General features: G+C 43.2%; 1 protein-coding gene across 1 annotated transcript in view; it reads right to left on the reverse strand.

Moving 5' to 3' along the window:
* SEMA7A (semaphorin 7A (JohnMiltonHagen blood group)) overlaps nucleotides 1-15,829 on the reverse strand; it is a 48,387-nt gene extending 32,558 nt beyond the window's left edge. The window contains exon 1 of the mRNA XM_089538586.1: nucleotides 15,663-15,829. Within this exon, the coding sequence (XP_089394712.1) occupies nucleotides 15,663-15,789 (127 nt within the window). The 5' untranslated portion in view covers nucleotides 15,790-15,829. The remainder of the gene's footprint in view (nucleotides 1-15,662) is intronic.
* Nucleotides 15,830-16,088: the final 259 nt, after the last annotated feature.

The raw sequence follows: 16,088 nt of genomic DNA on the forward strand, positions 1-16,088 counted from the left end.
CGTGGGAACAAGCAACAGAATGGGTTTCTGTGGGGGATGCTTTTGTTTCTCTCAATCCTGTTTGCAAAGCCACAAGAAAGTACTCTTGTTGCACACTCTTATTAAACAAGAGCCTTCATGCTCCTGCACTGTGAAGTCACTAAGGACATCTCGCAAAAAAGGTGACCATGTGAGACCCACTGAGAAATTTCTCTTGTTCCCCAACTCCCCTGAACTGCCATTTTTCTTGCAAAGAGGGGTGAATCCTGGATTCCTCCAGAAATTGTGATGCACCTTTTAAATACAGTGGGCCCTTGGTACCCGCTGGGATTTGGTTCCAGGACCCTGCATGGATACCAAAATACATGGATGCTCATGTCTCATTAACTACAATGGCATGGGAAAATGGTGTTCTTTAGATGTGTGTTGTTTGCCTTCATGTCGTTTCTGATGTATGGCAACCCTAAAGTAAACCTATCACAGGGTTGTTGTTTTTTTGTTTTGTTTTTTTTGGCACATTTCTTCAGAGCGGCTTTGCCATTGCCATCCCTCAGGCAAAATCTGGGTTTGCTTTTGGGAAGGTTTTATTTTTGTTTGTTTGTTTGTTTTTAAATTTTCAACCTGTGGATGATGGAGTCCGTGTATAAATAATCCTTGGATACAGAGAACTGACTGTAGATTGCAACCTCTTCCTCCCAAACTGTTTTAAGATTTTTATGTTTCAAAAAGAAATAGCTATCTTTGAAAACCAGAAGTGAAGTGCTGATTCTGTTTTTAATGTGAAGTCGGAGGCTTTCACGGACGGCATCCATAGTTTTTTGTAGGGGTTTTGGGCTATGTGACCATGTTCTAGAAGAGTTTATTCCTGACGTTGCAGCAGCATCTGTAGCTGGCATCTTCAGAGAATTCTGTTTCTGTTTCCACTTTTGGCTGGCTGTGTGGCCCCCCAGAAAGCAGAAAGTTGGCCTCTGGACCCACTGAAGTTGCCAATCTGTGGGCTGGCAATTACTATCTTAGGACCGGGTGAGATTTTAGCTGGATTTGCTGCACCTAAGGATGAGGCGCAAGGCTGTTTCCAACCGCAGTCATGGAACTGATCAGCTGTAGTGGCAACAGCCATGTCTGGTTCATAACATGCCTTCTCCCCCTTTCTTTTCAGTCTGCACTCCACAAGGCTGTGTTCACATGGCCCTGAACTCAGATCCCTGGAGATGAGAAGTAGACTAGTTGGACCAGATTTACACTGGATAGTGGTCCTCCCAGGGAAGAGTCAGAGACCTCTTATCAGTCCAAGGGCAACATTTTATTTCAAGGAATTTGTGGGAGTCTCAGTCAAGAGGTAGGCAGGGCAATGCTGTTGTCATGTGAAACCACCTTCAACCTCATAGGAAGGCAATGGCAAAGCTCCTCTGAACAAATCTTGCCAAGAAAACTCCATGAACCTTAAGGTCACCAGAAGTCAGAAATAACTTGAAGGCACACAACAACAATACAGACATAGATATATAGGTACAAAACACATTGCAGAAGCTAGTTTGAGACCACTTTAACTGCTCTGGCTCAATGCTAGGAAATTCTGGGAACTGTAGCTTTGTGAGATATTCAGCCTTCTCTGTTAGAGAACTCTGGTGCCACAACAAACTAGTTCTTAGGATTCCCTAGCACTGAGCCAGGACAGTTAAAGCAGTCTGAAACTGGATTATTTCTGCAGTGTGTTTTGGACCATAGATACACAGAGGAAGATGGTAGGCCATTCTGAGTTTATCCACCAAGTTGGTGGCTTATTGTTACAACAGATCACCCCTTTGGAGCGGCCTGCAGCTGACCCTTTCCTTGCCAGATCGGGGCTGCAGCAACTACATGCCGTGGCCCTGATCTGGCCTTTCCACAGCACAAAAACAAGCTGCAAAAAGCAGCTCTTTTTTGTGCCATGGAAAGGGTGCCTTTGCCACCATGGCAGCACTTTCTGGCACTCCTTTTGGCTTGTGTTATCTGGATGCAGCGCCAAAGGAGCGCCGTGACACCGCCCGCCATGCAGTCAGGCACACGATATGACGCCGGCATCAAGGCAACGTCGGGGCAGGCATTATGGGGACTTCACATCCCCACTCTGCCCTGAAGCTGGCATTTAGTGCTGGTTTGTCGAGGCCCATCATGACACATTACACATTATTTGCCTGATAATACAGCATGCAAAAGCCATGACCATAAGAGTTAGCATATAGAACAAGAGGAAAGGACAAAAAAATTGCTCTGGAAGGAAAAGAGAAATTACAAAAATATAACAAAACATATATAGATGGGATGCAATTGAGTCAGCGTCTGTCTGTGGGCATGTTTATTTGGTGACAAAAATAAAACATTAGAACTAAAGCATTTTAGAAGCCACAGTTTTAGACATCCACCACTGTAAACAAGCTGATTCAGCAGCCTTGGACTGCTGGCTCAAAACACTGTCAGCCGCATATGACCACCTAGTCACCATCCCTGGGTAAAACACAGGAATGAACAGGCAGCTTCCAGCCCAGTCAAGACACTTCCCAGGACTGTGTTTTTGAAGAAAAACCTAGATGTCAATGCTTTCCCCGCTCAAACAGGGCATGATCCTCCAGACGCTCGATGCTGCAAGGCTTAGGGACAGAAATAAATTCTGAATAGCACCTGTATCTGGAGCTTTCTGCTACAACTAAAACTGCATCGGCATCGCAGAAGCAATCTGGTTGGACCCCACTTTATCTGCCATGTCTCAATGCTATGGAATACTGGGAATGGTAGTTTATTGAGGGACAGAGAAACTGGGACTTTTAAAAGCAGATGAAGAAGTGGATCAATGCAAAGTGGATCAATGCAGACTGTCCTTGTGAAATCAGGGCAATTGTATATATGCATCCTGTTTCTTGCATTCAAGGTAGTTACTAGGAAACATGGGTGGGAAAGGATCCTATTTTGAGCTTCCCAAAGACATCTGGTTGACTACTACAGAGACCAAATGCTGAAAAACAGAGGTCCTTGCTGTGAACTAGGAAGGGTCTTACATTCTTAACCTGGCTGGTAGACAGCTTTGGTGGGTTTGTGAGTCAAATGTCTGGCCCAAGACCCTCAAGAATCAAGATGGACTCTTAAAATCCCTCCCTCCAAAATAGGCAACAACACATTGAAATCAGCCAGAAAAGCCCATGTCTGGGTCTCTTTTCACACCCCACAATTACAGCACTTTTATATCCCTGCAATGGCTGCATCCTACGCAGTCCCGTAATTTGATGCAGGGTTCAGATTTCTTTGGCAGGCAACACGAGTGCATCACCAAGCTACAAATTCCAGGATTCCACAGGGCACAGCCAAGACAGTTTACTATAACTGTGTACTGCAAAAGAGGCCCTGACAAATAGGTATACTTCGTGTTAGCAGTGTAGGGCATCCTCAATACCAGGGGCATTACTAGGGGTGTGCAGGGGAGTGGACCACACTAGGTGGCACCAAAACGAAGGGTGACACCATTGTGCCCTAAATATCTGCCTTTGGGCAGAAATAGGCTGCCATGCTTGCCTGTGTCCCTCTAAAATGCTGGTGCTCAGAGGAAGAGATGGGGTGAATGAGGTGAGGCTCAGTGGAAGGAAAGAAGAGGTCTAATTTTTTTAAAAAAATTAAATTTGAACATTTATCTTTTTTTAATTTTCTTTTAAAAACATCACATCTTAACCAAATTTTCACTCTAACCACATGTAAATATGCTTTGACATGTAAATACACTTTACATTTACATGTAAATATACTTAGGCTGTGCATATGATATTGCAATTTAAAGGTATATGTAGTTTTAATTTTGCTAGTTGTTTATGTCACAGCTATTGCCATAACAGTTGTAAAGAGATCTTGTCGCACCTTAGTAACATTAGTACAAAAAACATTATTAAGGATTCTATATAGTGTGTTATGGGAGGAGGGCAATGAAAGGATGAAACCACATCAGGTATCACCGCTGCTTGTTATCTATTTAAATGGTAAACTGCCACTCCTAGGGGTTTCCAAAAGAAAGCAAAAAACCACAGTCTGGGAAGATTGGGACCCACTTGCAGCCAAAGAACTGCAAATTGCCCACTTCTAGACCAGGGTTCAATTCCCAGCTCAGCCATAAAACTCACTGGGTGATCTTGGGACAGTCACACTCTCTCAAAGGATGGCAATGGCAACCCCCGTCTAAAGAAAACCCCATTATAGGTTTGCCTTTGGGTCACCAGAAGTCAGAAATGACTTGAAGGCACATAACACATACACACACTTTTAAAAATATGAGCAAGACAGAAGTGGGTGGCATGGCTGCTGTTAGAAGGGAAACTCTTACTTCCCCTTAGCCAGCAAATCAGACATTTTCCATAGGGCAAAGGAGAAGAACAGATACCATACATGAGACTGAAACAATAAGGATGAGGAAAGGTTTGCGTCTTTAGGGAAGTTCAAGTGGCTATTTTGAAGAAGTTGTATGCCCCATAAAAATTACAGAGAGAGAAAGTCTAGCACTGTGTTATTTTTCCCCCGTTCCTGGAATCTTTGTTCGAACTCACCTTTGTAGTCTCGCCCAAGCATTTATTCTTGAAAGCAGAAACGTTTTTTAAATATCTACAATCTGCAAAAAGATGGCAACTCGTGCTTCATTGCATGGTGTTGGACTACAGTTCCCATCATGCCAAATCATTGCCTATGATGGTTGGAGCTGATGGGGGTTGCAAACCAATACTATATAATGCCCATATGTTCCCTAACCTGATAAGATTCCAGAAAGGAGGGGGAGGATAAACACTATAAACAACCCTATAAATGAGACATTTATTATATGCTTATTGTATTTTATGGATGTTTTATTGTTAGCCACTTCGATCTTTTTGGAGAAGCGGGATACAAATAATAATTATTATTATTATTATTATTATTTAGATTTTCAAAGCACAAGATAAGAACCAGAGCCAGGCAATGATCAGCTTAGTAAGTCTTTGAGATGTTGCTTTGAAGATGTACATGCGCACCTTTGCTTTTTGATATCGCTTTCAAGCTGTAGGCCCACGCTTTGCTTAAGCCACTGGGCCATTCAAAGAGAGGTCCTTGAAACTGCTGAGAGGTTTTATCAAGTGGAGAAACACAGGAGATCAAGGCTATGTTATGAGCTTGAGCAAGTCTTATGTACAAAGGCTTACAGACACAATTTGCCTGGCTTTGGGCTATCTCGCTTCAGCCTTTAATATGACTATTCCTTTTACAGAACGGGAAGCACATCTCTGAAATATAAAGCAACACAAGTTAACTTCGCTTTGCCCTATGGCAGGGTGGGCAAAGTGCGCCTTGCAGGCTGCATGTGGCTTCCCAGAGCAGTTTTTGTGGTCTCCTTTGGGGTACAAAAATTGCCCCCAAATGTCCTCTGGAAGGTGCAGAGGGACATTTTCACCATTGAAGGGGGGTGAACTACAGTCACTTCATGTTGCTGGGAAAAGGCCTCCTTCCCAGGGGGCAAAAACATGGGGAAATGCTCCTATAGGGGAGAAAAACTTGTTTAGGGGAGTGCAAGGAATGCCTACTCCCTACAACTGTACAGATATGCTTTATAACATGAGGTTTTAATATCACTATGCTCTATATAAGCAGTGATTCCCAACTTTTGTCCTCCAGGTGTTTTGCACTTCAGTGCCCATATGTCCCAGCCAGCTTCAGCAATAGTCAGGAATACTGGAAGCCAAAGTCCAAAACAACTGTAGGAGAAAAGTTTGGGGATCACTGCTCTGTAGCAAATATGGGGAACTCTGGAGCCATACAGACACTGGCTTGCTAGTGTGACATTGTCTCACTTGCATTGAAGCTAACCAAGGGAAGAGAAGTCATAGGCATGCTGAGAATGAACCTACCAAATGCAGAAGTTCGGTCTACCATTGCCCCATATGTACAGAGTTTCTAAATGTGTAGCAATTGCAAATAAGCAAAGGAGGAACATGGACCAAAAAGTGTTAATTGTCAGGTATTCATTTACATAAAATTTCATCTTGACCAGCATTTCTCAGTATACTGTAATTATGCTTCCGGTTTAACTGTTGCCACAATATCATGGCTATTAGTCATCATGCTGTCTTATAATGCCTTACCAGAAGCACCACCCCTCTAAATATAAGCTGCTGGTGAACATGGGCACTGCAGGGAATTGAATGCTGAACTGGGTAAGCTAGGCCTGATCCAAGTTTACCTAGTGTTAATTGTTCACATTATGCCACTTTCATGATCCCATTGATTAAACTAGAGCAAGGCAATGACATACCTAAGAAACCCCTATGAAATTCATGGTCACCATAAGTTACACAGTGACTTGAAGGCATTTTCACACAGACACATTTTTGAGGTGTAGTTCTGGTTAGGGCTCAGGTATAACCACCGTGCCTTAACACACTTTGGGTGACATCCTATTGGTGACATACGCAAACATACATTTACTATAATGCCTTTCCTGGTCATTGTAGAGATTGGTATTTTCTTCCTCCTTAACAACTCAATCATCCTCTTAACTCACTGTTTAGCTGTTGAACTCCTCCTCACAATTATTTCATGGCTGGGGAAGGAGGCAAGGGAACAGAGATGCATCTGGCTATGTCTCTGTAGCCAGACACATACCAATGACATCTTCTACTAAGACTTCCAAAGGACCCCAGCAGGTCTCAGTAGATGATCATTGTGTCTACCTATGGAGACAGAGCCACACTCTTCTCTGATTTCCTCTCCCCTCTATTTTCCAAAAGCCATAGAATAGCAGTAGAGAGCAGAAGTGAATAAATGGTGAATCTCGGAGGAGTTAAGCAGAGAGATAGCACAGATCTGCATATGGAACAATTACACTAAACTGTGTCATACAGGTTCTCGGCCTTTTTGTGCAATGGATTGCTTTCAAAACTGACAAAAGTGCATTTTTCATTTGCAGATGGAACATATACAAAGACAAATGGGATGTTTCTGACTCTGTGCTTCTTTTCACACTGTCTCACCCAAACAAATCCTTTGATCCCTTAGCAAAACCGAGAACCCCTGAATGTGGAAACACAAAGTTCCAAACTTGCTATTCTGTTCCCATCTAGCCCCTCCAGGAACAGACTACAAATCCCACCGTCCCCAGTCAGTGTTTGCTTAGAATGATGACTGCTTCAGGTCAAGATATGGGAGAGCAGTTGGAGAAGACTGCACACATGGGTGTTTTTAACAACTGAAACTGCTCAACAAATTCCATTTAAAGAGAAGGAGCATTTTGGAGATAGGGCATATCCAGTCTACCTGAAAAGTCCCAGATTTTTTTCTTGTTCTTTCCTTATTATTATTATTTTTTACTGAGTTAAAATAAACAGACTTGGGAAGCTGATATAAAAAGTCTCTGATCATACCAGGGGCTGATCAAGCAAAACTGATATGGATCACGTGAATAAAATCGGAAAGAATAGGGATTAAATCTGGGACTTTCTGATCCTTTGACTCAAGGCTGTGGATGCGCCCACAGAGTGGCAGATGGCATTCTGCAGATGTGCCATAACATGAGGTAAGAGACTGTATGTGATGTGACTGGCCAAGTCCTGGGAATCTGTTGTCAAGATAGGCAAATGAAGCATCTGGCTCACAGATGACTACAACATTCCTATAGCCTTAGAGAGGATGCCAATATTCCCTAAGGAAGAAAGGACCACCCCACCCAGCAAGGAATATGGACAGCAACCTTGAGATCAGTCCCTCTTCTAGAGGAAGAATGAACTACATAGCCAAACTAGGAAACATGGTCATACTCACTCCTTTGAGTCAAGCATCAAACCAAAGATGACTAAAAGGATATGACACACTCATTGGGATAGAGTTCAAAGACATAGCCATGTTAGTCTGGAATATCAGTATGTAAAGGGATCTTGCTGCACCTTTGAGACTAACGGTGCAAATAAATTTAAAGCTATAGCCGTGTTAGTCTGATCTTGTAGCACCTTTGAGACTAAGTGAAAGAAAGAATTTGGCAGCATGAGCTTTTGTAGACTTCAGTCCACTTCCTCAGTTGCATTTCATAAGTTTTCACAGACTTGTGGCATCGGGGAAAGGAGACCAAGTCTATGAAAGTTTATGCTACAACTGCTTCTAATCTACACAGTCTCAAAGGTGCTACAAGATCCCTTTGTATCAATCAGTTTAGGCCACTAAGCCCAACACTTGGCCACATTACCTTTTTATGAAGCCGTTTTGAAAAGAAGACTGCAAACAATAAGATGGCATCATGCAAGGCATTAGACGGTAAGCTTCACAGTGACATACCCAACTTAATTCTGGCACGTACAGCCTTCTGAAGCCTTCTAATCCCCACCGCATGAGTCAGTCTTTGCTCCTCCAGCCTAAGCAATCCCACTGAGACCTTATAAGCCTTATCAGATACTTCTCTTAACAACTCATCTCCCAAGGCCTAAAGCATAATGCACAGCAGAACCTATTGTCTAGGCTACTTGTGGTTTTGAGGGTTTTCAGATTATCAAAGATTAAGATCTTGGCTAAATCTCTACCTTCTGGGCAGGTGATACTAAAATCCCCTTTTGTAAGTGCAATTAAATAATGGCATTTGCTACCTGGAGGGTAGACCTGGGCAAGCCTAGGGCTTCTACAGCCCTGCCTGGGGATGATAGAAATGGTAAACCAACATATCTAGAGAGTTGTGAAAGGCTGCTTTAATGCGATACCTGGGCAGAGCTTTGAAAAAGGAAAAAGGAGTATGAATCGCCAAGGATTTTCAGATTGTTTTCCTCTTATCCAGACTTCTAAATGTCTTTCCCTAAACTGCAAATCAAAGGAGTCCACGGGAGGCACCTGGTGAAAGGGGAATAACAGCACTATGAGTGTAATGTGATTAACAGTGTTGTTGTGTGCCCTCAGGTCACTTCTGATTTATGGCATCCCTACAGTAACCCTATCATGGGGTTTCCTTGCCAAATTTCTTCAGAGAGGGTTTGCCATTGCCATCCTCTGAGGCTGAGAGAGTGTGACCTGCCCAAGGTCACCCTGTGGATTTCATGGCTCAGCAAGGATTCGAACCCTGTTCTCCGGAGTTCTAGTCCAACACTCAAACCACTACACCATACTGGCTTGCTAGCTCACCATTTTAATGGCATCCCAGGCCCTAATGTTTCTGGGCCAAAACCTGAGATCTACTGTATATACTCATGTATAAGTCTAGAAATTTAGGTTAAAGTAAGCACTGTATTTTAAATCATATTAGATAGATGATAGATAGATAGATAGATAGATAGATAGATAGATAGATAGATAGATAGATAGATAGATGAAACCATCCCCTAGGGAAAGGCAAGAGTTTAATCTGCTCTGGAAGCACTGACCCCCTTCTACTCTCTTATCCATCCAGACTTTAGGATGAGCACAAATAGTTATACCTGCTGGAATTTTGCAAGTTTGTTGGCATTGTTTTCCTTTGCTCTGTCCTTTACATCCTTCATTACATGCCTCTGTCCTTTACATCCTTCATTACATGTTTTACCCCCAACTTATCCATGGGTCACCTCAAAATCCATAATTTTGGCCCCAAAATCTGCCCTTGACTTACATATGAGGTCGACTTATAGTTGAGTGTATACATTATTTACCAGTCTGTTGCTCTCAGCTTGTCACTCACACAGAGATCATATTTTCCTGAAATTAAGGCAGAAATTGTTGCTAAATGGCCTGTTCCCAGATTAATGGGGGGATCACTCCTTCTCCCCTATTTTAATAACCTTTTGAGTGAAACTGTACTAGTTTTTTTCCATGCCCAGAATGCATACTGGAGGAGTAGCAAAATACAGCAAGTGGCATGAAGAATAATGCAATTAGTCATTAAACATTGTTAGGAGCAATGGCCATTTATTTGTATAATACCCTTTGCAACACACAATGGGAACAAAGTAATGGACAAACCAGAAAAAGCAGGAAATAACAGAAGGAGTTATGTAATGAGTTTTTAAATATAACAAGGAACAGCAATGAGTTACTGCTTTTAAAAAAAAGCGCAGACAAAATAGTAATAACCCACTTCTGAAAAATAACCTCTCAAGCTCCCAGAAATGAAAAGTCTGCCCACCTTTCTTTAAAAGGAGAAGACAGAAAGGAAAGCAGAAGCAGGAACCCTGTTTGGAAGTGAAAGTGATTTCTTCCAAGACAGAACCGAATTAAGATACAGGTTTCAGACTCTTCACCACCTTCCCACACACCTTTCCTTCAGTCCCTAGACTTCTCATTTCTGAAAACTACTGGGCACATAATGCATCATTACTTTTGTGAGAGAGGAAAATGGACAAGCCGCTTGAGACCATTGCACATGCAATGAGGTTGTAGATCGGAGATGTATCCACCACCCACAAGGACAGTGGACCCTCTATATTCGCTGGGGTTAAGGACCCAGGACCTCCATGAAAGTGGGAAAACCGCAAATAAAAACAACACTTTTTGTGGGTTTTTTGGGCTATGTGGCCATGTACTAGAAGAGTTTATTCCTGACGTTTCGCCAGCATCTCTGGCTGGCATCTTCAGAGGACTATATCCAGCTTCCTTCTATGCCAACATTCTCTGAGGATGCCAGCCACAGATGCTGGCGAAAGGGCAGGAATAAACTCTTCTAGAACATGGCCACATAGCCCGAAAAACCCACAAAAAACTAAGGATGCCAGCCATGAAAGCCTTCGACTTCACCAAAAAAACCCGCTATTTTTTTAACCTGAGAGAACACCTCTATGAATCTCTAGATCCTCCAAGGCAATTCAGTGGTCTAGATCTGCCATATGTTGACCATGAAATCGCACTGGAGGACCTGCAAATGCCTAGGAAAGCGTTCTCTCTAAGCATCTTTGGGTCTTTCAGTGTGACTTTTGGCCCAAGTTGACAATAGAGTCCTGTTGGAGGACCTAAAGATTCCTAGAGAACATATCAACCAAATCCATGAATAATCCAATCCGCAAAAGTCAAAGCTGCAAATATGGAGGGTCAACTGTATAGTAATTTCATAGCACTCTGGCAGCTACAGTTTCATCCTATGGAAGCCTGGGATTTGTAAATTGGTGAGGGATTTACAGACCTGCAACCCAGACCTCTGAAATTGCACTAGCGATCTAAGTACCTCCTCAAACTGTAAATCTCAGGACTCCATAGGACAGAGGTTAAAAGTGCTATCGAACTGCTATAATTGTGCGGTGTATATATGTTCCTGAACTAGGAGGCACCCCCAAGTTACGTTTGCTAAGCAAGAGCCCATAAGCATCAACTACAGCTGCACACAGTACACCACACAAATAAAAAGCACCATGTCTCCCAAATGAGGAAAACGTTCGCATACTTTCCAAGACAATGCTCTTGCTCTGAAATTCCTCTCCCTTGCCCTGAGGACTCCCAGGCCCTCAGATGTGGCAACCCGACCCACAATTGAAGTGCCAGATTAAGCATCCAGTTTTGCAATGTTAAAAGCATAATTTCAGATGCCGTTCAGTGGCAAAAGCATCCAGCCAGACTACTTGTTATTCAGAAGACCTGTGACTGGATCTTCTAGTTATTCCTTTGGATTATATCAAGCCATAAGACTGACAACTAATTTAATTTGAGATCTTCAGTGCTGCCACAACCTTTTTATGATCCATGCTCAAAACAAGGCAGCAGATCCTATCTGATCTTGGAAGCTAAGCAGGGTCAACCCTGGTGCGTACCTGGATGGCAGACACACAACAAATCTCAGGTGCTGGGGGCTGTATTTCAGAGGAAGGAACTGGCAAACCACCTCTGAGTCTTCCTTGCCTAAGAAAACCCTATGAAATTCATGGGGTGACTTCATAAGGGACTCAAACTCAGAACAAGCTGGAAGACAAATAATTTAGATCAGGAATTGGGGAACTTATACTCCAGTCCCTTTTTCTGGCCACCCAAACTCCCCCAACTTCTTTAAAGACTCAGAACAAAAAATTAAGTTTTTCTGCTTTAAAAAAAGCCCAATAAAGGCCCCTCTGTCTGGAGTAATGTTTTGCATCAACCCAGAACCATAATATATTTAAATCAGTAGAAACCAAGTAAAAATCATCTGAGAAATCCAGGAATGAGAACCAGAAATAGACTCCAATCACTTCCAAGGCACCTTTTCTGCTTAAAAGGTGGCCTGGAGCCAGGTAAATATTGCCGCAGGGTTTTATTTCTTCCCGTCTCCCAGTTTGTTATTACCATCAACAGCAACAAAATGAACTCTGTTTTCCCCAACAGACATGATATACCCAATTACACTCAACTTTTCATATCTATAGATTCTTTATCCATGAATTCTATCATTTATGGCTTGAAAGTATTCCATATATATATATATATATATATATATATTCCAAAATGGCAAACCTTGCCATTTTATATAAGGGACACCATTTTATTATGTCATTGTGTTTAATGAGACTTGAGCCTCTACAAATTTTGGTATCTAGTGTGTGTATTTGTCCTGGAACCAAACCCCAGCAGATACCAAGGGCCCACTGTGTGCTGCTGAAACAAATATATTTTGGGTAACCAAGAATGGATCTTGTTCACTGCCTTGAGTCCCTGTGTTGGTAGAAGGCAGGATATAAGAAAATAATAATAATAATAATTTTGGTAGGGAAGAACTATGAATTCCATTGATCCACCCATCAATTTATCCCTGGCTTTGCCATACAATTAGCAATGCAAAAACACTGCGTGGAGTGAAAAATATAGCCTACCTTTATAGCACCAACCCTACAATTTAGGGATGAGGTAACCCACGTTTACACTTCAAGATGCGCCAAGCAGTGCATTAACCCATTTATTTTTTAACCACTCCACAAAGTGCCACAAAATGGCAGGGCTGTTGCTCAAAAAAAAGGAGCTGTTATATGGCACCCCACAAGGTGCCATTCTATCCCTTTTTAACATTTACATGAAACTGCTGGGCAAGGTGTTATCAATACGTTGATGACACCAAAATATATATCTCCATGCCTTCCAAAATAGCCTCAGCTAATGATAGTGTGTCTACTCTGGAGGAGGTAATGGACTGGATGAGGAAAAACAAATTGAAACTGAATCCAGACAAAACAGATATGTTTGCCATCAAGAGTCCTAATCTAGGAATGGAGGTGTGTCAACTAGTTCGGGATGAGGTTACACGCCCCCTGAAGAACTGTGTTCACAGCTTTGGAGTGCTCCTGGATCCGTCTCTCCAAATGTCAGCCCAGGAAGACGCGATGGCCAGGAGTGTTTACTCTCAGGTTCGGCTGATACGCTAGCTGCGCCCCTTCCTAGATTTGGAGGACCTAAAGAGAGCGGTGCATGCATTGGTAACCTCAAGGTCAGACTTCTGCAATGCGCTATCCATTGGGCTACCTTCGTGCCAAGTTTGGAAACTTCAGTTGGTTCAAAACATGGCAGCCAGGAACATCCAGGAGTGAATGTATTACTCCCAGACTCAAGTCACTGCCAATTAGTTCCTGGGCAAAGTACAAAGTGCTGGTTTTGACCTTAAAAGCCCTACATGGTTTGGGTCCAGGTTATTTACAGGATCACCTTCTTCTGTACACTGAGGTCCTCTGGGGGGCAGTTGCTACAGCTTTCAAGAACCCAACTGGCAACCATTGCCCAGAAGACCTTCTCATCGGCCACCCCAAGTCTCTGGAATGACCAGCCAGAAGAGATCCAACAGCTAAACCATAAAAACACAACTATAAAACACATTTGAAGACCTATCTTTTCCGGCAAGCCTATCTAGGCCATTTCTAATCATCAGTTTTAAACATGCATTTTATATTTAATGATTGCCTACATATTGTAATATAAATATTGCGCAGAGATGCAGCTTAATATGTGTATTTTATGCAAAGATGGTGTTTTAACTAAGTTGTAACCCGCCTCGAGCCACGAGGAGAGATGGGCAAGAAATAAAATTATTATTATTATTATTATTATTATTATTAACATAACTTTGCATGGAGGCTACAAGTATGGGATCTACCAGTGGCTTGAGTGCTGAATTAGGACTCCAGGAGACTAGAGTTCGAATCCCTGTATCAAGGTGGCATAGTGGTTTAGCACTGGGCTACGGCTCTGGAGACCGATTCCCAGCTTAGTCATGAAACCCACTGGGTGACCTTGGCCAAGTCACATACTCTCAGCCTCAGGAGAAGGCAATGGCAAACCTCCTTTGAACAAACCCTGTGACAGAGCCAACCGTTAAGTCAGAAATGACTTGAAGGCACACAACAACAACAATCATATGTTGATGTCATGAAGAGAGTCTACACCTGATTCATGTAAACAGGATGCATTGAGCCTGGGAGCAATTCAAAGTAAATAGCCCATATAGACAAGCCCAAAGTAGAGTCTCCTTCCTTAGAGATAACTTTAAGCGGAGGCTGGATGGCCATCAGTTGGAGATGCTTTGACTGGGAGTTCCTGCATGGCAGAATGGGGTTGGACTGGATGGCCCTTGGGGTCTCTTTCAACGCTAGGATCCTTTGAAAGTCTCCCAAAGCTAAGATGAAGAAATGGATCCGTGGAACAAAAAACAGGGGAAATGGTCTCATCAGATGCATCAATTTTCCAAAGCTAGATCAGCTCCTGCACTGTACATACTCATGTATACGTCTAGAAATTTTAGTCCAAAAAATTGACCCCAAAAACCTGGGTCACCTTATCCAGGGGTCAATGTAAGTCCTGTGCTTTAACTCTTACCAAAAAATGAACCATCCCTAGTGAAAAGTGAGAGCTGAATCCCTTCTCGGAGCACCTAAAAAAAGCAACAATCCTTCTACTCTCTGGTCCATCCAACCTTTAAGGTGAGTGCAAACCGTTATGCCTGTCAAATCTTTTAAAGATCTTTAGCATCACTTTCCTTTGCTTCGTCTTTTACATCCCTTGTTACATGCTGCTAAGTTTTACCCCCTCGACTTATCCACGGGTGCAATGCTATTTTAAACCTAACCACAAGTATCACCCGAAGCAAAATCCACAAACACAATAATTGCTTGTTGTCGTTGTGTGCCTTCAGGTTGTTTCCACCCGTCATGGGTTTTCTTTGCAAGGTTTGTTCAGAGGGGGGTTTGCCAATGGCCATCCTCTGAGGCTGGGAGAGCGTGACTTATTGCCCAGGGTCACCCAGGCAAAGCTATCACAGGGTTCTTCTTGGCAAGAGTTGTTCAGAGAGGTGTTTTCTATGGCCATCCTCTAAGGCTGAGAGAGTGTGCCTTGCCCTTATGGCAACCCTAAGGCAAACTATAATGGGGAAGAGGTCTGCCATGGCCATCCTCCAAGGCTGAGAGAGTGTGTCTTGCCCTTATGGCAACCCTAAGGCAAACTATAATGGGGAAGAGGTCTGCCATGGCCATCCTCCAAGGCTGAGAGAGTGTGTCTTGCCCTTATGGCAACCCTAATGCAAACTATAATGGGGTTTTCTTGCCAGGTTTCTTCAGAGTGGGTTTGCCATGGCCATCCCCTGAGGCTGAGAGAGTGTGACTTATTGCCCAAGGTCAACCAGGGGGTTCCCATGGCCCAACTAAGTTTTGAACCCTGGTCCCCAGTCCTAAGGCAAAGCCAACCATTTCCAAAACCTGCCATGCCCTTTGGTCTGTCCCACTCTCCCCTGATCCTGGCTCTGAGTTCCAGTCCTGCCTTACCTTGTGGGAAGCTGACAATCCTGGGGCTCGACCACCGAAGCAACGATGAAGACTCTGTGCAAGAGAAGAAAAGCAACTCAGAGACCCAAAGCCAGGCGGCTCCTCGCTGCTTCCATCCCCAAAGCATGCTTTGCTCCTCTGAAACTCGAACTCTGTTCCCTGCGATGCTCTTCTGAGTCTGCATTGCCTTGCAAGGCAGTTGCAGCGCAACATATAGAGATGCTGGGGGCGGGGCATTCAATGAGGGGGCGGGGCTGTCAGGACCCATTAAATGCTCTGGTTTTGTTTTTAGCATGCAGTTTGTATTGTGAATGTTTTAGCTGTTAAAGTCTTAAACATAAGTGTTTTAAGTGAATGAGGGTTGGATGGCATTTTTAAAAAGCCTTTGCACTCCTCCTTAGTGCAGTGGTTTGAGCATTGGACTAG

This window comes from Sceloporus occidentalis, unplaced genomic scaffold, assembly GCF_023333645.1.
Source record: "Sceloporus occidentalis isolate IW3139 unplaced genomic scaffold, rSceOcc1.0.p SCAF_9, whole genome shotgun sequence".
NCBI classification, from domain to species: Eukaryota; Metazoa; Chordata; class Lepidosauria; order Squamata; family Phrynosomatidae; genus Sceloporus; species Sceloporus occidentalis.